Source organism: Solea solea, chromosome 2, assembly GCF_958295425.1.
Source record: "Solea solea chromosome 2, fSolSol10.1, whole genome shotgun sequence".
In the NCBI taxonomy this organism is placed as follows: domain Eukaryota; kingdom Metazoa; phylum Chordata; class Actinopteri; order Pleuronectiformes; family Soleidae; genus Solea; species Solea solea.
Window position 1 is genome coordinate 11,482,384 of NC_081135.1, and position 21,137 is coordinate 11,503,520.

General features: G+C 38.3%; 1 protein-coding gene across 1 annotated transcript in view; it reads right to left on the reverse strand.

The window, feature by feature from the left end:
- Window positions 1-1,257: 1,257 nt before the first annotated feature.
- Window positions 1,258-21,137, reverse strand: part of ptgfrnb (prostaglandin F2 receptor inhibitor b) — a 58,652-nt gene continuing 38,772 nt past the window's right edge. Inside the window, exons 11-15 of the mRNA XM_058622424.1 lie at window positions 21,108-21,133; window positions 4,193-4,379; window positions 3,950-4,068; window positions 2,300-2,350; window positions 1,258-1,839 (exon numbers count right to left, since the gene is read on the reverse strand). Of these exons, the coding sequence (XP_058478407.1) occupies window positions 1,727-1,839; window positions 2,300-2,350; window positions 3,950-4,068; window positions 4,193-4,379; window positions 21,108-21,133 (496 nt within the window). The 3' untranslated portion in view covers window positions 1,258-1,726. The remainder of the gene's footprint in view (window positions 1,840-2,299; window positions 2,351-3,949; window positions 4,069-4,192; window positions 4,380-21,107; window positions 21,134-21,137) is intronic.

Genomic DNA, 21,137 nt, shown 5'->3' on the forward strand with positions numbered 1-21,137 from the left:
TATTTTTAAAAGCCAAAAATTAAAAAAAAAGGGGTGTGGAGGTGGTTGGATAAAAAAAAAAAAAAAGCCCTGTTAGCATAGTTTAAATTAGCACAAAAAAAATATCACAGTCTAAAGACTGACTTAAGAAAATGACTTAATAGCAGGTGTAAAAAAAAACACAGGGGTAAATAATCAATTTAATGACGGCTGAGTTCCATTTCGCTTCCTCACTTTCATGGTGCGTGCTGACTCACTGTCGCACCATCCTGACTTGACAAGAACCAAACAAAGCCGTTGTTAATGGGATCATTAACGGCTGCTCTTTTCCTGCTCTGACATGTCAAAATGGCTGCCGTGGAAAAGGCACATAGCAGCAGCACTAAATGTCACAGAGGAACCTGTTGAGTCCACAGGAACATAAAACGAATAAAAAGATGGTTTAACGATGGATTAAACACTATAATCTGTTATTCCTTACTTTGCTGTTCACAGAGCCAGATCATCCACTTCCTCATCCACTTTATCCACCTAAAAGTCTGCAGTTAGACGGGTCTTTCAGAAAACACTGGCCAATTTCTCAAAATGCTTAAGCCTTAAAGCAAAAAGCTAAGAGACATGCATGATTTTCCTATGGGTTTCTGGCAAGATCGATATGTAGGAGACTTTAAACCTGAAAAAGGCCTGTGCTCATTATTGATATCTGCCATAAAAAAGTAAAAAAAAGTACATGCACGTCTTTGTCTCACATCCTGTAGTACAGCACTCACACGGTGTACGAAACATACACAAGACTCAGGCAAAAAACAACAGCTGGGTACATTTCTGAATATCTATGAAAGACGAGTGCTTGTCGTCTGTGGCAGTTCAAGTGTTTGATCTGGCAAAAAAATGGACCAAGCACACAAATATTGGCACCACGTACTGAATTCCTCACACACAAACACACCAAAAACTGCATATCTCATTGTAAAGCTTAATTATTATTATTATTTTTTTTTTTAAATCTCTCTTAATTTTCAAAAAACTAGAGGTGAGAATAAAGATTTGTGTCGTCCCTTTGTTCAGGGTGAGAATACTCTGGGGTGCTAGTTCTAGTGCAAATACCTCTTGTATGAAAAACACACATGGCGCACTTGCATTTTCTGGGACCTCTGCTGCCAAACGGTGAACACGACGCTAAAAAAGCAAGACCTGAAATGATGACAGAAATCTCGGGCTACTTTGACTCTCGTGGCGTCTCCGCATGGACACACGGTCCAAACAAACGAAGAGATCCAGTTACCGAAACATCATGTGCAGAGGCAGCAGGTGAGTTTAGTGGTCCTTTATTCCCAAGTGGCAGTGACGTCTCCTCCAAAATTCTGCGTCCCTCAGAGTCTCCTGTAGTGCTCTGGTTCTAATGGGGAGTGAATATATCCGTGTAAAAATCACTGGAAGCACCACAGATTTTGTTGGATTTTCAGAGCAACAGGTTATTTCGCCCATTGCTGCTAGTAAAAAAAAAAAAAAACTGAAAGTGTCCTATAGTCCCCTCCTCCCCTGCTCCTCCACTGCAGAACTGATAGATCCTGAGCACCTCGGGATCAGGCTCCTGTTTCCAAAGCGACGCATCGTTTTACTCCCAACGTCCGTCACTGGGAAACAGTTGCGTGTCCCAGAAATCGTCTACGGGTGTGTGTCTGTTTTGTGCGTGGTGCTTCCTGTGAGCGCTGCTGCAGTGTGTGGGTGCGGGGGAAAGTGTTTGTCAGTCCATCTCCAGGTCCATCAGTTTGTTGCGCGAGCGCGGGGTGTGTGCGGTGTTGCGGCAACAGCACTGTGCACAGATGAGACCCAGGACTAGGGAGAAGAGGCCCACACCTGGCAAAACACAGCAAAGTTCAAATTGAATTCCGGGTCCTTTAAAACAAACCTCACAGCAGCTGGAGCTTCATTCATATGCACTTGACTGTATTCTGGTGAGGGATGGATATTTCTTGAGAAGTGTCCTCCAGTCAGACACATGAATATTGTATTATTTCTTTTTAATTGGCTAATAGGTAATTGGTCTCAGAAGATACTCGATCAAACATGTGAGATAAAGCAGCAAACACAACAACGATAAGCTTTTGGCTAAATAGCTAAACTCTTCAGTGACAGCATGCGCACACAACACACACAGTGCACTCTGCTGTGTAGTGACTATATGTCAGTACCTGATACATTCACACTAACAGAAACCTGAACTATCCCTTTAAGGAATTATCAGGTAAAACAATTATGATGATGATGATGATGATGAAAAAAAACAAAAACTGATAAGGAAAGTATTTTACATTACCTAAGGAAGCCGATGCACCATATAATAGAGGTAACTTTAGAGAGTCCCACACTAGAAAAGAAGAGGAAAAGTTAAGCATTTTAAAGTGTCTGAATTAAAGCTCTAGTATGTAACTTCTGGCACCAAAGCACTGATAGTATCGTTAATCCTCCCAGACATGGGCCATGCCTTAGGCAAGCTCTGAGCCCACTTTCCAACCCTTCGTCCAATATGATACACGGTATTGGTCCGATACGATACGCAGTATCAGTCATATTAGTCCGATACGATACACAGTATCAGTCATATTAGTCCAATACGATATGCAGTATCAGTCATATTGGTCCTATGCAATACGCAGTATCAGTCATATTGGTCCGATACGATATGCAGCATCAGTCATATTGGTCCGATACGATACGCAGTATCAGTCATATTGGTCCGATACGATACACAGTATCAGTCATATTAGTCCGATACGATACACAGTATCAATCATATTAGTCTGATACGATACGCAGTATCAGTCATATTGGTCCGATACGATACGCAGTATCAGTCATATTAGTCTGATACGATACACAGTATCAGTCATATTAGTCCGATACGATACACAGTATCAATCATATTAGTCTGATACGATACGCAGTATCAGTCATATTGGTCCGATATGATAAACAGCATCAGTCATATTCGTCTACAATACGTGGTATCAGTCCGATATTATACTCAGTATTGGTCCGATAGTGGTCAAAATCACTGGATCACTGGATTGGATATCGGAAAGATAAAAATTAACATCCGGCACAATCCTAGATATATATTGCATGCTTCACTATGCACAAACTATATTGACACATATACATGAACGCAAATAAAAATCAGCAACAGCATTTTAGCGGAGTCATGTTGTGGGCTGCTTATTTTAGGGAGACGAATATTTGTTACACAGTTGGAGAATTATGTCTTTGAAATAGCTTGAAACAGGTTCATGTACATTTCCACCAGAGTGCAATATTATTGTATAAAGGGCTGTGTGCAATCAAGCAAGTATGCAACAATGTGCTTTATATTGTCTATAATTGACCTGTCTTTAACATTAGCACTAGTACTATCATCCACTGTCATTGGTACTTTATTAACAGCTGTCCTTTTTGTACTGTATATGCATGCAAGAGTATGTGTGTATGTGAGTATGTCCTTTCCCCCCTTATGTAACGTTTGTATTTCTGTGAGCTCTCATGTTCCTATGTTTTTGTTTTGCCTGAATGTATTTTCATTTTTATCACTTATAACATCAACCTGCCATGGGACTACAGATGGAAATTAGCCATGGGCTATACCCTGGCATAATTACATTTTAATGTTTATTAATATGCATTGTCCCTTTCTTTAAATAAATAATAAAAATTAATAAATAACAACTTCATAAAAGGTCTAAAATGACTGAAAGTATTGGTAAAAACTAGAGTTTGTGGTATCGGTGTTGGACACGGAAAAGCGTTATCTTGCCATTGCTACTCTGTGTCTCCACAGACACCAGAACAAAACACAGCTATACTGAAAAGCATGGAGAGAGTCGTGTGTGGCAAACTCATCTGACGTTCATATTGAAAAGTTACACACTACAGCTTTAATGTGGTGATGGTTCTATGTGTGCACACTCCTCACCAGCGAACTGGACAGTGAGGAAGACTCTGGACGACGTCAGCTCTCCAGCCTGAGTCCAGGCTCCCGTTGAAGCGGACAGGTACCAGGGCGTGGCCACGCAGAAATACTCGCCACTGTCACTGGAGACCACAGAACACACACACACACAGCAGGTGAGATCTGGGTCATTAGAACATTGCTTTTCCAACCCACTGAGACAAACTAGTTCTCCACATCTGTTTACCCATCAATAACCTCCCTCACCTGTCCTGAGTGCCAAAAATGTTCAGCAGGTATGAGTGCGTGTCCCTGCGCTCCACTGAGATCTCACTGGACGAGTTACGAGCCTCAGCCTTCACCACGCCAAAGCGGTCGACGCTCACCACCTGGTTGGTCGTTTGTCCACCACGCAGCCTGGTGAAAAACCAACGCACCTCATAGGCCAGGTCATCTGAGAAAGACACATCAGAATCAGAATAGGTTATTAATACCTGGGGGGAAATTTAACATGAAACACAAACATGACAAGAAATATTAAATAAGATAATATGAGAGTAGATAGAAGATACTAGCTGTCAATCACACTAGTTTTCAATCACGTAGTATCTATTTTCCTCTAAATGGGAAAATCATATACAAAACTAACATCATGCTGATCTGGAAAAGACCTAACACTAATGATTGAGACCATTAACTTCTCAGGAAAAACGGTAATTGATGTTATAAATCAAGTGAGAATTAGAAGCTAATTTTCCCCGTGGAGTCGCCCCCTGGTGGCTATTTATTGCATTTTTTACTTCTGAATTGGCATCATAAGGAGAACACCCACTTTTTCATCCATAGTCTATGGGTTTGATGTATCAGTTGCATTTTGTGTAATGTGTAACACATAAACTTTTGGTTATTATTATTATTATTATTATAATAATAATAATAAAATACAAAATCTGCTTTAAACTTTTAAGTGTCAGTAATAAAGTCAATTTAACTTTGGTTCAAAAACACATTGAGCAAGACATATCATTGCTAATCATAGAGGTCCAAAAATGACTATAAAGCATTAAACTTGAAAATAAATCACTAGGACTGTATGTTGGCAAGGGTTGCTCATGTACAATATTAATTATTTAAGCCATTCACGACTATCCTGATAATGGAAGTTCACCATGATGAACCCATCTTTTCTTTTTTTTTTAAGTTATGTGTGATAATATATATTGTTCCATCATTAGAGTTTTTCCCACAGTCCATAAAAAAAAAGAATGATGGACTCAAAGAAAGGTGGGTAGCGATAACAAAAGAAAGAAAAAGGGGGACCAGAGAGAATTTGTGATAAAAGATATTCTTTGGAGTGGGGGCGAGTGAGCTAATTATTTCCTAGAAAAAGATGGAGAGAGAGACACAGAGAAAGAGAGATGCACAAACTAGTCATTAGTCTGTCAAGGAGGAGAAGGACTATTAACACACACACACACACACACACAGACACACAGGTTTGGGTAGCTATTCTTCTTAGGACTCTGCACTGACTTCCATACATTTGAACAGCCTAAACAAATATTTACTTAACGATAACCAGTTAATATCTAATCCTAACCTAAACCTAACCAGAATTCAAATCTCTGCCCTGAACGTAACCAGTTCCTCATAAATAATGTTCTACCTCATTAACACCAGGTTTTGGTTTCCACAAGGACTACCGACTCTGACAAGGTCAGTGTTTATGCCAGAAAAGGTCCTAAAGAGGTGGTAAACACAACACACACACACACACACACGCAGTGTGGCACAATAAGCCCCATGCAGTCATCCTCTGTCATTTCACAGACAAATAGTGGAAATGGGTGAAAAAAAATAAAGGAATATAAAATAACTTTTGCAAATGACAAGGCTGGAAAAAAGACAAATGATGATGAAAAACAATTATGAAAAGGAGAAAAAGAGAGACGGAAAAGCAAAGGTGAAGGAGGAGGAGAGTGGATGAAGCGAACATAATGATGAGAAAGAAAGAGAAAGAGAGGAGGGGGAGAATGAACTCACCCAGAGCGGAGTAATGAATCACATCTCAATTTCTCTCCCCCGTTCTCACAAATGGTTTTAATATTCAAGTGCTACATCATTAAAATCAGTAGTAGTATCATCAGCAGCAGCAATAGTACCGACACCACCGTCTGTGTCATGCTCCTGAAAACTTAGTCCTACTGCCTTTTCAGTAGAAAGGCAGTTACACTCATTGGCCTCTTGTTGCTGCAGAAATCTACTGTGGTTACTAATGAGTTTTATATTTGAACACAATGAATAAACTTTCACTTTTCTTTTAAGATGAGTGAAAATATATATTTTTTTCTATTATCCTTTAAAAAAGGTAAACAAAGCTTGAGCCATGCTCTATTTATTGGATTAACACCAATATCAAACATCATATCCTGTTTAATAAAAGAGAGTTTTTTTTGATTTTTTACTACTTTATCACAACTACAGAGGCTAATACTGTATAATATATCAATATATCTGACAAACGGGTATTCCTTTGTAATATAAATATTAAACAGTAAAAATAATGACGATGTACTTTTAACAATTAACACTGGCAGAGGAGCTGGACAACTTCTTTGCCCGCTTTGAGAGCACCACACACCTGCACATGTTGCCTCCCCACAACAGCCCCCCTCTCCTCTCTCTAGGAGCACAAGGTGAAGAAAAACCTGAGAGCAGTAAACCCCCAGGAAAGCTGCTGGACCTGACGGCATCCTGGGGGGCGGTGGTCAAAGCATGTGCACACCAGCTGGCAGGGCTCTTCACCAAGCTGTTCAACTTCTCCCTGATACATATTCACCATATTCGTGGAATGAGTGCTTGCAGCGGAAGCCCATTTTCAGACTTTACCCGGCAAAAAGTAACACTATTTTCTGATTGGCTGATAAGTTGCTAATTCAAGACAGTTGTATGACTGGACTACACAGAGCAATCTGCCTTCGCATCATCCATTCCTAGATTACTAATTTATTTGCTGCGACTTTATCACTTCTCAGCGTGAGAAATGTCATGTGTGGCGTTGGAGCGTGTGAACTTATTGAAATGCATGTTAGCGTGTGACTATGAATTTAACAATAACCAGTAAATGCCTATGTACAATGACAATGAAGTCTATTCTATTCAATTTGTTTTTTTTATTGTGACATTATGATGGAATATTGCGATATAATTTTAAGATGATTTGGGCTGAGAAGTCCAATGTAGCTTGAATGTAAAGTCTTTTTTGTTTAACAGCTTTTGGAATATTAGCTGAAAGAAAAGTACACAGACTAATTAATTATTACATTTTAATCAGACGTTAACTACATTACTGGCCCTTGTTTCATTAGATAAACCTATAATACTTGATGTGTTCCATTTACATCAGAACCTCCGAGTTCATAGCGTTCCAGAGAGAAGTTGGAAAAAACCATAGGCACTGGGTAAGCAATACCAGTTAATAACCCCTACACGGTATTTGGCACACACAACAGTGTAGCAACATTTCTATGGATACAAATGAAACAGTGCTATGTATATACTACTAATTTACGGTGAAACAAACAGAGTTGCTATTAACGTTAAAAGTAGCAGTGTTTGTATGGTGGCAGCCATGAATCCTAGATTGTACTGACTATTTTTCTTTAAAACCTAAAATCCTCAAATTCTTTTTTTTGTCATAGACAGAAAAGTTTCTCTCACATTTGAAAACGGATAGTGAAGAAGACGATGAAGACGCCTCAGGACACTCTTGTCCACAGCACTCCATTCGACCAATGAGGAGGAAACGGGACGTGACACTGGGCCGGGGCATGAATGGGTCAAGTGGCCACACACACACACATACACATAAACACAACACACGCATGCACATGCACACAAACACCCCGCCAGACTTGCTGACCAGAATGAACTGATGATTAAAGTTGTGACACAGCAACATGAAGACTGAAACACCACAGTGACACTTTTCTTTAAACTCATCAATCATGACATCATCAAAGTTTTAAGTGAAAATTCAAATGATTTGATATTTATCTCTGTTAGCTCGAAGGCCAGTCGCCCAAGAGTCCACATTAAAACGTTTGGCTTACAATACTTTGAAAATACAACTTATTTATTTATTTTATCACATTTTTGGATCACTGCACTTTAAAATTCCACTTATTATTTCCCGCCGATTTATTTAAAGGATCTTTTTCGAACACTTTTTGCATTTGTTACTTTATACGGTAATGTAAGCATCTAAGACACAATCATTCACTGTAAAGACACTCAAAGTACAGTCAAACTTTTTACAGGGTGGGGTCTGGAACACATTTATAGATGTATGTATCTATTTGTATTTTTTTTTTTTTTTTAATTTTAAAGATCATTCTACTGAATCCTTTTAATTCTGCCCATATATATATATAGTGCCCTCCAAAGTATTGGAACAGTGAGGCCAATTCCTTTATTTTTATGTAAAGTGGTTCATGTTGCATTTTACTTGTATGAAAATAAATATGTATATATATATATATGTATATATATATATATACACACACAGCATAAAAGAAATTGATTGATTTGATTGATAAAATATCATCAATTCAACAAATGTATTGACAAAACATCACATACCTACAGATACACTCACACATGCAAGCATCCACACAGATGACCTACATACATTATTATATTATACCTACATATATACACTTAAATCAGATTTATCTGCACATAATTCCAAAATATGATGTAAAAGACTAAAATATAGCAGCAATACTAGAACTGCAAGTTAGCACAGTATAATAATGTGATAGTACATCTTCTACATTCTTTGAAAAGAATCCCTGCCTGCCCATTTCCGTCTTTATTTTTGCTAGTACGGACACAGCATACAAATAATATTAATTTCTGTTCACAAAGACCAAACAGAGGCAGAATAATAACATCAACAACAATCACTAGCAGCTTTAAAAACAAAGTTGTGCTGCACAGAATTATACTATGTGTCGTACTTGTTCTTAGGTCTGGAAGTAAGAATAACTTAAAATTTTGTGATGACAGGAAAAAACTATTTTAATCTCTTATATATTTGCCAAGACTATACCCTTATATAATCACATCATTTAAAAGCGGCCGAGCCGAGACAGTCAACAGATACTGTGACGTTGTGATAACACCGGGGTTAGCGTCACACGGCAGCGCTTCATGATCAAAGACATGTTTTTGCATAATTCCACGAGACTGACGGAGGGACCAGCGTTTAAAGAACAGATGTATAATTAGAAAAGCCTTCGCTTTCTCGCAGTTAGACTCCCTCCGTTAACCATCTTTGTTCTTGACGGTGGGGAAGACGGACGAGTGAGGTAAGGAAGAGGGGATTTGAAGGTCTTAAAGACAGAGTGACATCTCAAGATGCTTCATAAGAGAGTGTCATATCACCCTATACGTATGGGTGGTGCTATAGGAGTATGAGATCCAGCAGCAGCAGCAGCAGCAGCAGGCGTACTCACACTTCCGTGCCCACAGCTGTTCCTCTGCTGCCCCCCCATCAAGACCTTTCTATTCCCCTGTATGAACTCATGAACTCTGTGACTCCCACCACAGCAGTCATTAGATCATTTACAGGCTCTGCGTGTGTGTGTGCATGTGTGTGTGTGTTGCCGTACTGCACAGCACAGCTCTCCTGTGAACACACAGTGACCATACTTAATGTTTAATCCAACAGAATGAAAGTGTGAATATCGGCATTTGTTTTTGCATATAAAATGCCACAGACTTACATTCAAATGGAGTTCTTTTAGCTCCCTAGTGGCTACCCAATACATTCTTACTGCCAGGCAGTGGCGGCTGGTGATTAAAAGATGGTGGGGGGGTTAGGGTAATTTTGATGAAAAGAGGGAAAAATAGGTGACGTGGAGTGGTGGGTGATCGATTAAAGCTCAGACATAATTGACTGGTGTTCGGAGCTATGAGAGAGAGACACACACACAGGGAGAGAGAGACACGCAGTGTTGCCTCTTGCTGTGGCGTGTATGGTGTTGTTTCAAACTAGTTTGACGTCCAGAATTTTCCCATCTTTTGTATTGGAGGGGGGTCTAGTGCGCATGCACCACTTATAACGGGAGTCTAATGGTAAAGATTTTTGCGCACTGAGGGAACGGGAAATACGTCACTTGACTGTTCACTCGCTGTAAACAAGTGAGAACATCTTTAAACTACATTTAAATCCGGATTACACACAGTACTAATGGTCTGCATAATGTAGGGCTGTCAAAGTTAACGCGATAAAATCATTTAACGCAGTTAACGCACATTTTGGCGTGCGCTGACCTCTGACATGAAAGCCGGAAGTTATCCACGCGAAACAGTCACTTGCCTGCAGTCAGTCAGATATGAGAGACAGAAATAGTAGCTTAAGATGGAGAGAGGTGAGGGAATGTTGGGCGGAAGGTTTCATTTCAAGAAGCTGAGCACACTTCAAGCACAGCCATAAACGTTATACCTTTAGATAATGTGCAAAAACAAATGTAAACTCTTTCTATGTGCTTTCCTTGGAGCTCCCCGACTGCTTTTAGGGACATTTAAACAGGCAGAAGACACAGGGACACACGCAGACACTCGTAAAAATTCTTCCTTTGTTGACACCAGTATATTGAGCACAGCATGAGACAGTTAGAGAACACCTCCATGACTACAAATTAATTTGACTTTTTCTCATTAATTTGAAAAGAGCAATTTAAGAGGCCGCTTTACGTGACAAAAAGGAAACACAAATTGCACTTTATGGCCGACATCAATCTATTTTTCTTCCATTTAACAAACTCATCATATCCTATCCACGCACTCAGCTTCAAATGAAGTCAAATTACCTGGAAAAAGGTGGGGTTTGGAGTTTTTAACAAACTACTTGGACTACTTGCAGCGAGAGCACAGGTTTCAAACAAAGGAATGAAGCAACACGGAGCAGAATCTGACACACTGGCAGCAGTTGACGGCTATGTTAGCTTCGTCGCTAATGACACAGGTTTGGATGGTGCAGTGATATTCAGTGATATGGAAGGTGTGTGTCTGTGTGTATTCTGGTAGTTGGATGGCAGAGGAGGAACTACAGTACATCTCTAATAGAATATCTGGCTCCTGTCTGAGCTAATAAAACTAAAATGGCTGCCTGTGGAAATGAAGACAGTCTGATTGGATTTCGCTGGATTAATCCCTCGAGGAGAGACAAAGGCGTAAAACTCTCTAAAACTCTCTCCCTCTCTTTCTCACACACACTGAAAAGACAATTACCACCAGTGCTCCTAATGAAACCGTGTGTGTGTTCTCTACTCCATAAAGCAGGGCAGCAGCGGTAGAGTGGAATACTAAGTGCTATAAAAACAAGATTTATTCACACAGAAAACAAAGCAACTGGGATGCAAAGTTTCCCCTGCATGTTTAATAAGACCTCTGCCAAATTACATGCAATTTTGGATACATGGCATATTTTACTTCTGGATACGAGTTATCATTTGCAGAAAGGGTTGCAAAATTTTGTGAATTTTCAAAATTGGAAACTTTCCATTTTCCAAATTCCCATACTAAAGTTCCCATGGAAAGTTTTCCACCTCTTTGCAACCCCATTTGCAGCTAAACGTTGGTATCTAAAGACTAGAGCATACAACAGAGTTCACGTTGCATTTATTAAAGTCCAACAAATAGGTGTTTACATTCCCATATTTGTTTTTAGTAGAATTAACCAATTCATTGATTCTCCATGGAGTAATGAGGAAACCCAAATCGTTTTCAGGCTGAAAACAGACATGGTGGATGTTTCTGCAAAGCTCTCAATCAAATTCTTGCTTGGACAGCTAGACCTGGGCCTGTTGGCAGTTGTTTTGAATGTCCTCCACTTGTAGACTATTTTCCAGACAGTGGAATGGCTGATTTAAATTATTTTGAGATCTTTTTAAATCCCTTACCAGACTCATAAGCTGCTCAGGCCTCAGATAGCTCTTTCGATCTCACCATGGTGTTCACTCTCACTTCAACAGTCAGGAGCAAACCAAACTAAATGCCTGAGGTTTATTAATTAGGTTTTATTATTGTTTAGTGATATAACTTGAATCTCCCTCCTACATGTGCTTTCATGTATATATATATATATATATATATATATATATATATATACGTGCTTTCATGTATATATATATATATATATATATATATATATATATATATATATATATATATATACACACACACATACTGTATATAGATATAGCTGTGTAAGAATCAATCTGCTCCCATGAAGAAGAAACAGCCCACAACATGACTCAGCTAAAATGCTGTTGCAGATTTTTTTATTTACACTACACTTTCACAGTCTTATTGATTTATATCCGATTTAACATACCGATATCCAGCGCTTTTGACCAGCATTGGACCGATACCAGTACTGAGTATCGTATCGGCTCATCCCCATTATAAACTGACTGACTGAATATTTTGTTATAGACTCAATTCCTGGCATTATCTTGAGGCAATTTCATCACTAAAATATGGTTATAGCAGATTCACACTCATTTAAACTGTTATTTTGAGTGCTACATTCTAATTCTCACTTTTGGTGTAGAATATTTTATGTAATCAAAAAAATGTTTGGCTTTTTGCGTGTGAATGGGTAGGAAAAGATGTGTGTGTGAAAATGCGCTGCACATAGATGCACTGTATGAATGTGTGAATGAATGGCTGTGAATGTGTGAATGCCAACACTGTAGTGTAAAGCCGCTTTGAGTGGTCATCAAGACTAGAAAAGTGCTATGTACAATGGATGGATGATTGATATGTGAATGCAATGTCCTTTGAATTTAAAGCCCCTGAAATGAAAGCATTAAGAGATCTAAAACGCGCTAAACGTGTTTATGGAGGTTCGATGGTTTCACAGTCGGATCGCTTAAAAGATTCCTTTAAACCTGCATTTCTGCTCCTGTTCCTATTTAACTGAAGACTTAATGGAGTGAAAATGATGGTGCTGTTCTGCTGCTCCGGACTATCTGCTCAGCATTTGCAATTTGTGGTTTACCATCACCATGTTCCTCTTCCACTCACTCTCCTGTTTTCACAGCCTTCAACCATAAGTGTCTTGAAGTTTGGATTGAACACACTCACTAGCTCTCTACAGTGTGTACTGTAAATATAAGAACTGAGTGAGTCACTAGTTGACATTTCATGCTGAACCATAAGTGGAGGTGGTTACAGTCATCAAGAGGCCACTCAATATTCAACATGCTTTTTTTTGGGACAACAAATGAACAAATAATCATTAAGAATCCCTAAAACTTTTTTTTTTTCATATAATTTTTGAAAAAGCATTGGATTTCATTGTATCTATCACTTTAGTTTTTATTTGTGACCAATTTAGAGTCAACTTCAGAGTCAGTTTATACTAAGAAAAAAAGTTTGAACGTTTAAAGAAGTGACAATTTACAATTAGGGCTGAACGATATGGTTAAAAATCTTATTACAATATACTTTATTCAATGATTAATTATCGATCACGATATACATGTATACATATAAACATATATACATACATATATGTATGTATATAAAAATGTGCATACTGTATATGTATGTATGTAGACGTGACCAGAAATATGGTAATTTAGTCTCTTCTGTAGTGAAATTAACATGTTTTTCATACTATTGTCGCAGCAAATGCAGATGTAAGCTTTCTTCATGATGTACACATACATATATATACACACACACACACACACACACACACACACACACACACACACACACACACACACACACACACACACACACACACACACACACACACACACACACACACACACACACACACACACACACACACACACACACACACACACACACACGTTACCTGTTACTTTTTTTTGGTATGATATATACATATATATCATACATATATATCATACCAAAAAAAGTACCAGGTACTATCTGTAATGGAAAAGCAAGTTGAGTCGAGTAGTGCTAGAACTATAATGGAAAAGCCCCATTAGTTTGCTTATGCCTTGGGCCAGCTGTGATTCCTAGTGCTGGTCCCAGGCCCGGATAAATGGAGACGGTTGCGTCAGGAAGGGCATCTGGCATAAAACCTTCGCCAAATCAAATATGCAGATTTCCACTGTGGCGACCCCTACAGGGAGAAGCCGGAAGAATAGTGCAAATCTTAGCCTGATTATATTAATTCACATTTTGTTGTTAATTCACAAGAAACAGTTAATGGAGTGACCCACTCTCATCCCCTTCCACTTCATCCTCTCAACAACTCTTCCTCGCTCTCCTCTCTCCCTTATGTTAGAATTCACATTTTTTCCCCTCTCCTCCTCATCACTCTCTTTAGGAAACACTGCACGCTGTTCTCTCAACACTTTCCCTCCATTTACTGCCACTTCTATTCACTCCTCTCCCACTCTTGCTCACTTTAACAATCTGGTTTAAGCCCCCCCCCACCCCAATTCACTCCTGCATTCTCTCCATCTCGCCCAACTCTGCTTTCTCTACCTCGCTCTGTCTCCCCGGCTGGCTAACGGAGCGTGAGATTGGCTAATTAACGGCTGCCTGTCGGCCTTGGAGAGACAGCTGGGTAATTTGGTGAGTGTGGAGAGGAGGTGGTGAAGAGAGTGAGGAGGAAATGAGGAGAGGAGCAGCCAAAAACTGGAGAGAGAGAAGGATGTGTCAGTATATTTACCATACGATTTACGTTGCCAGGTGTTAATCACCTATTCCTGCCTGCACAGAAAGACCTGGTGTACTCATTAAAATATGTGGCTGTTAATTGCCTCACATCCTTCTCAACTGTTAATAAATGCCTGAAAAACCACACAGATACTGGGATGTGGAGAGGTGCAGGCAAAAATGTGTCTCAAAATGTCTGCTGACATTACTGTAAATTATGAACTGCATCAAATCAATGTAAACATAACTTCACCCCCCCTTTTATTTCACCATTAAAAGGTGATACAAACACAACATGCAGAAACAGCGTAGTGATTAGCGTTTTTGCCTTACAACGTGTAAAGACCAGAGTTTGTGACGGTATGTGTGAATGAATGTGTGAGAGTGAATGTTTCTTTGTCTCCATGCGTCACCCTGGCCTCCAGGGTGTTTCCCGCCTTTCACCGTATGTCAGCTGGGATTGGCACCAGCAGCCCTCAAGTGGAGGATAAATCGGTGGACAGTGAATGGACGTTCATGGCTACCTGATGGAAACACTATACATCTGACTATGACGCAATGGTCAAATTAGGCCAACTAACGTTACTTTTCAACACAGTCTCTTCTGCACTCTACACTACATCCCACTACATTATTCTTCCTTAGGTGCTGCACCACTTGGATGCCCTTAGTATAGTATAGTCTCTTTCATTCTATAACATGCCTTAAAACTAGGAAAAACAGGACAAAAACTAGACAAACTGGCAAAAATTACACTTTATCATAAGCAAAGAAAGGATGTCATGTAAATCTTTACTTAAATGAGTCTTCCTTTACTTGACTTTACAAATGTAGTCACTGCAAAAAAAAAAAAAAAATGTTTTAAGAAAAATTATCTGCCATCTGCTAGCTTGTTAATCTAGCCACTTTCAGACTGTAATGTGTCTGATGAAAAACAGGCCACAAAATAAATACAATTTCAGAAAGTTCACACTGTCCGGTAAGGTATGTTTATATAAAGATGCAGTGTGTAATATTTAGGTCTAATTATGTCAATTTGGCAGAGAGTGAATACATTACCACAGAATGCACCCTCTAAGTTTACATTACCATGTTGGACCACCATATCACAAATTAAACAACTTTTGAGTTTTGAAGATAAGTGAAGCCTAGTATATAGTAGGTTGCTTGGAAGCATGAGGTGAAAGAAATTCAAGTGACTTGTGCCGTCACCAATATTACTGTAAACTCCTTCAACCAGCCTCTTAATACCAGCCATCAGTGGTGCTGGTGACCAATATGTGCCATTACTAGTTTATTCTAAACTGAAACATAATTTACCCAAAACTAGTGATTGAGATCATTAACACAAAGGAAAATGTTTACTGACCGTATGAATCGAATGAGAAGTAGAGGCTCATTTTCCTATAGACTTCAAATCAAACAGTTCTACCTTTAAAATGAGTCTTCCTTTACTTGGTTTAGCTGACTTTGCCACTGGGATTGTATGTAAACCATTGTTTTAGCTTGTAATGAAAGCTTAAAGCAAGTTTTTTTCTTAAAGTTTAATTACTTTTCTTGTGCAAAACTTGCCTGCCAAGATCCTTTTTCTTTTTTTAGACAAAAAATAAGGACAACTTCCAAGAAAAGAGGCTTATTTTACTTTCTTGAACATCTATTTTTACAGCATACACACCCTCACGCACACCTACCAAACACCATGACAGTTTTCCTCGCTACATATAAATCAATGCAATTAACTTAGCAAATAAAAACTGAAATAAAATTAGATTAAATTGACACTTCACAGTCACAACTGTTTAACATGACACTTAAAATGTCCTTTTTATGTACGGGTTATGCATTCCACAGAGGCAATAGGAGATGGTATGTGTGTGTGTGTGTGTGTGTGCTATTTTCTCCCAGGAGGAGCAGAACAGTACGCTGTTATCTTATCAAAAGACTTTCAGAGCAGGAAAAAAAACAAAAAAAAACACAATGTGCTGAAAAGCCTCAACTTGTCACAGCTTCAGTGTCAGTGCTTCAAAAGAAAAAAAAAAACTATCTCTAATGCGGATGTCATCTCATGTCTACCATTAATTTCAATGAGCGCACACATACACACACACACATACACGGCTGCAATAACATGCCAGTCATTCCAGTGGTAATGAATGCTGTGTCCACACGCAGCAGCAGCTTCACTCTGAGACAACACAGAGTCAGGAAAACAGTGACTCAGTGCTTATTGTTCAAAGGTCGGCTCGAATAGATATCAGTGATTAAAAACTGTAATTAAATTGATCAATGTTCCAGTTAATACAGTTAATCATCTCTAAATTTAACTCAGAATCCAGTGATGACGTGCCAGGCCTCATTAACGGACAACATACTGAAACGTGCAAGAACAGTCCAAACTTGGACATCATTCAACAAAATTAAAAGTTTAAGGCCTTTTTGCATCCATAAAAACTGTTCATGATGTCTATATTCTCACAGACACCATTATGCATGTGCTGTAAATACCGTCACTAATAAAAGGTCAACTGTTACTGCCGTTGCTGTAAACTGTGAGCAGTAATGAGGGATATTTATTTTACGTGTGAGTGTGTTTCACCATGCCCATCATCAAGAAAAGCTGCAACAGGAGAGCCCTTCTTAACCATCTCAAAGGAATGCGTGCGCACACACACACACACACACACCTTCACAGCCTTTTCAATAATTTCCCAAACTTCTCCTTTTGTCTTGTTGTGTCAGAACAACAAACTACAAAAGTGAGGTTAAACATAATAATAGTATACTAGAATTGGGTGTTATCTATATTTTCTTACCTTGAAACCTTCCCCACATTATACCACAGTGTATGATATTACCATAAAACAATCTGAGGAAGTGCCTTAATGATAACATATTAAATAAAAATGTAAAGCAAAATAAAATTTAGAAATTAAAGTAAGGCTAACAGAGTTCTTTCTGAGAAAAAAACTGAATTTCTAATGAATTTGTATTTGTATGCAGCACTGAACAAACATCTTAGATTAGATTTGCTGTTGTAGCATTGGTACAATGACTTCATATAATATATACAATGTAAAATTCTATAATATGTAGCTCCATATAGACACTGTATATAGACACCTATACAGCATAGTATTGGTTTCACTGTATACAATACAAGAACGTGTCTGTACAAAAATACTAAAACGGGAAGTGAAGGTTTGGCTGTTGTCCAGACTAGGAGACGCAAGCACTGGCACCGCACCTTTGTTGACATTTGTCACTCGATACCTCTTCGCTAATTGGTCCATTTAACCTGTGTGTGCGCTGTTCCCACTCACACACTGATGAGCTGCACTGAGGTTGCATGTTCTATCATCAACACTGTCGCCACTGTTGTTTATTTCAAGTCAATGTCACATTAACTGTCCTGCTGCAGTAAATAAGTCATTAATTATTAAAACTCACTGTTGGTTTTTGCTGCATTCATTTGATTCATTTCCAATAGAAAAATACAATATAGTTGCAGCCCTTTCCTTTACATGTAATAATGTGTATTTAGACATGTCAGAGCAAAAATAAATCTACATACCATATATTAAATTCCATATAGATATGGATGATGTCTGTCATATACATGCAAATGAATATACTGACTGCATGGCTGTTTATTGTACAAATAAATAAATCCCCTTTTCACTGGTACAGTCATGATGAGTCAAGTATCTAAGAATATTTCAGGTAAATTAACTGAATTACCTGAAATATTTTGAGGTAGAACTCACATATTGTGTTTAGTCCATATGAACACCCAGTTCCCAGTTTTCCTTGTGTAGTGGTGTTGGTGCTATTGATCCATAATTCCATAATTACTGTTCAGCATAATGCAAATCAAGTGATATTTGCACTTTTGACCTCTGATTGATGACTTAACTGACTCCATATTGAACAATTACTGGCAATTACGTACCTGAAATCAAGGACAAATGCAATAAATGAATGATGAATCAGCAGTAATGGCAGTTAAAAGTGAAGGTTATACATGATAAATGAGTAAACACAGAACCCTGATAATACAATAGAATAGTGTATGTCATATAGCTAATTAGTGTACAGCATGATCTTAATATTTACAATCCTAAAACTAATTTTTAAGAAAGTAAAATAAGGCTTGGCAAGCACATTCTTTACATGAAAAAATATTTTGTAATTATAAGAGAAAATAATCTAACTTAGTCTTCATAGGAAATAACACATACTAATACTAATACTATACTATAAAGTCATCTTAATCAAGTAAAAGAAGACTAATTTTGTACATGACAGTTTCTTTGCTTCTGATAAGTACAACCTTCCTAAATTTTGGGCAGTTTCATCTATTTTTGGCCAGTTTTTCCTCAATTTAAGGCCCATTACAATCTGAAAGTGGCTATAGATTCACAAGCTAGTCATACATATTCTAGCCAAGCAAACTGTGCTTATCCCATTGGAAGATTATGTGTCTTAAACAAGAACATTTAAATATATTAGGTTTATTTCTAGTAATGCTGTTTTTGCAGATTTACACATATGAGATCACACATCATCAGATGAGAGAAGCTCTGGACAGAGAGCTGTGATTCCACAACATTATTTATTTTTAATAAACTAAGCATTTTCCAGTGCCTATTGCAGCTTTAATAGTTTATGTCCTCTACTTCTATAGTTCCTGGAATTTTTAGGGGTTATTAGTGAGTATATATACACGAGTGCTATTTATACACCACTTTTCATTAAAAGTGATACAACTCAAAGTGCTTCACAAGCTCAGGGTTAAGAGGAGGTATTTCATTTTTGCTTTTAAAAATATTAATATTCTCTGTTGCCCTGAGGTCTTATGGAAGGTGGTTCCACAGGCAGGCACCATAGCACTGAAAAAAGGCCTCACTGTGTTTTTGTTTTGATTTTAGCGATGATTAAAAGGTCGCTACCTGAAGACCTGAAGAAACTTGAGGCACGGGGACCACATGCTGCCTTCTAATCTAACTCATGGGGCCTGCTACTCACATTAGTTATTTGTGTATGTTTTTATTTTTTTATTTCATAGATTAAATTTGCATCTTTCTATGATGGATATGCTGAAGTTCATCTTGCACACCCTAACAGAACAGCCTATTCTATTTCTAATAATCACAAAACCAACGCAACATATTCATGCATACCATTACACTGCATTCCTCTTTACTTCTTCACTGTGAACATGTTCATGTGTAACTTTGCTACCAGCTGTGATGCTCAGGGGGTATTTCTTTCCACGATGCAACTCTCTAAGTGCATGCTTCACAACCACCAATGCACCAATCCCTGAAGTGAATGTTTGTGTTTATTTATGGGCATTTATTCATTCATACATAAATACACCGGTGTGAAGCCTGTTTCCATGTGTGGGTAGCTTAATGCCCAACACTAACCTTAACCTAACCACAATTCAAATCTTAGCCCTAAATGTAACCAGTTCCTCAGAAAGAAAGGTCTACCTCATCAGGACCAGGTTTTGGTCTCAATGAGGACTATTAGTCCTGACAAATTCAGTGTTTATGTTAGAAAAGGTCATGAAGAGGAAACAAATGTACACACATACTCACTATGACAATACAATACTGAAAACATATGTTGGAAGGTAAAGAAAAACAGAGGAGGAGACATTGATAGTTGTGTAGAGGGGGAGTATGGAGTGATGAGTAAGATGAGGGAGGACAGAAGATGCATGGGTGTTTAGAATGAGGGAGGAAAAGGAAAGTGGGGGAGATGAGGGAGAAAGATAAATAGAGGGGGAGGAAAAAAGGGATGAAATACAACTACCAAAAAAACCTAAATTAACAAAAATGAAAAAAAGACATTTTAATCTACTGAATAGGATTATGTTTTTGATTTACCTGTACTTTACCAGCATTTAAATGTGTGACTATAATTAATAATATAATTACGATAATACACATTCAGTATTATATAGGAAAATGGCACCTTGATCTAATGTTTATTTACCTGTAATTTTTACATTAATCTTGTTGGAAGAAGGTGTAGACAGATGTGTATTGTCACACATAAATGAAAGCATTTACAGTGAGTATGTGTGTGCGTGCGTGTGTGTGGTGTGTGTGAACATGGACGCGACTGTGAGCGTCGTTTCATCTGTACAACTATTTGAAATGCAGGAGTCCCGTCACTCTTATTAGCAGTGCTGCTGACAAGTTGGCAGGTGAAGAACAAAGATGTTCAAATTGTGTATGTGTGTTTGTGAGAGAGAGAGAGGGGAGAGAGAGAGTGACAGAAGGAGAGATATGGCTGATTTTATTTATTTATGCTCACACAAACTGAGGAAGAAAAAAAAAGACAATAGAAGATAAAAAAAAACTGCATCAGTGACTGTGATTTGTAAGTGTAAGAGGAAAAACAACTGTGTGGTCCAGCTGTTTGTGTTTGTGTGTGTGTGTGTGAACTATACCAGTCTTTGGCGAGGATCCGGAGACGCTGA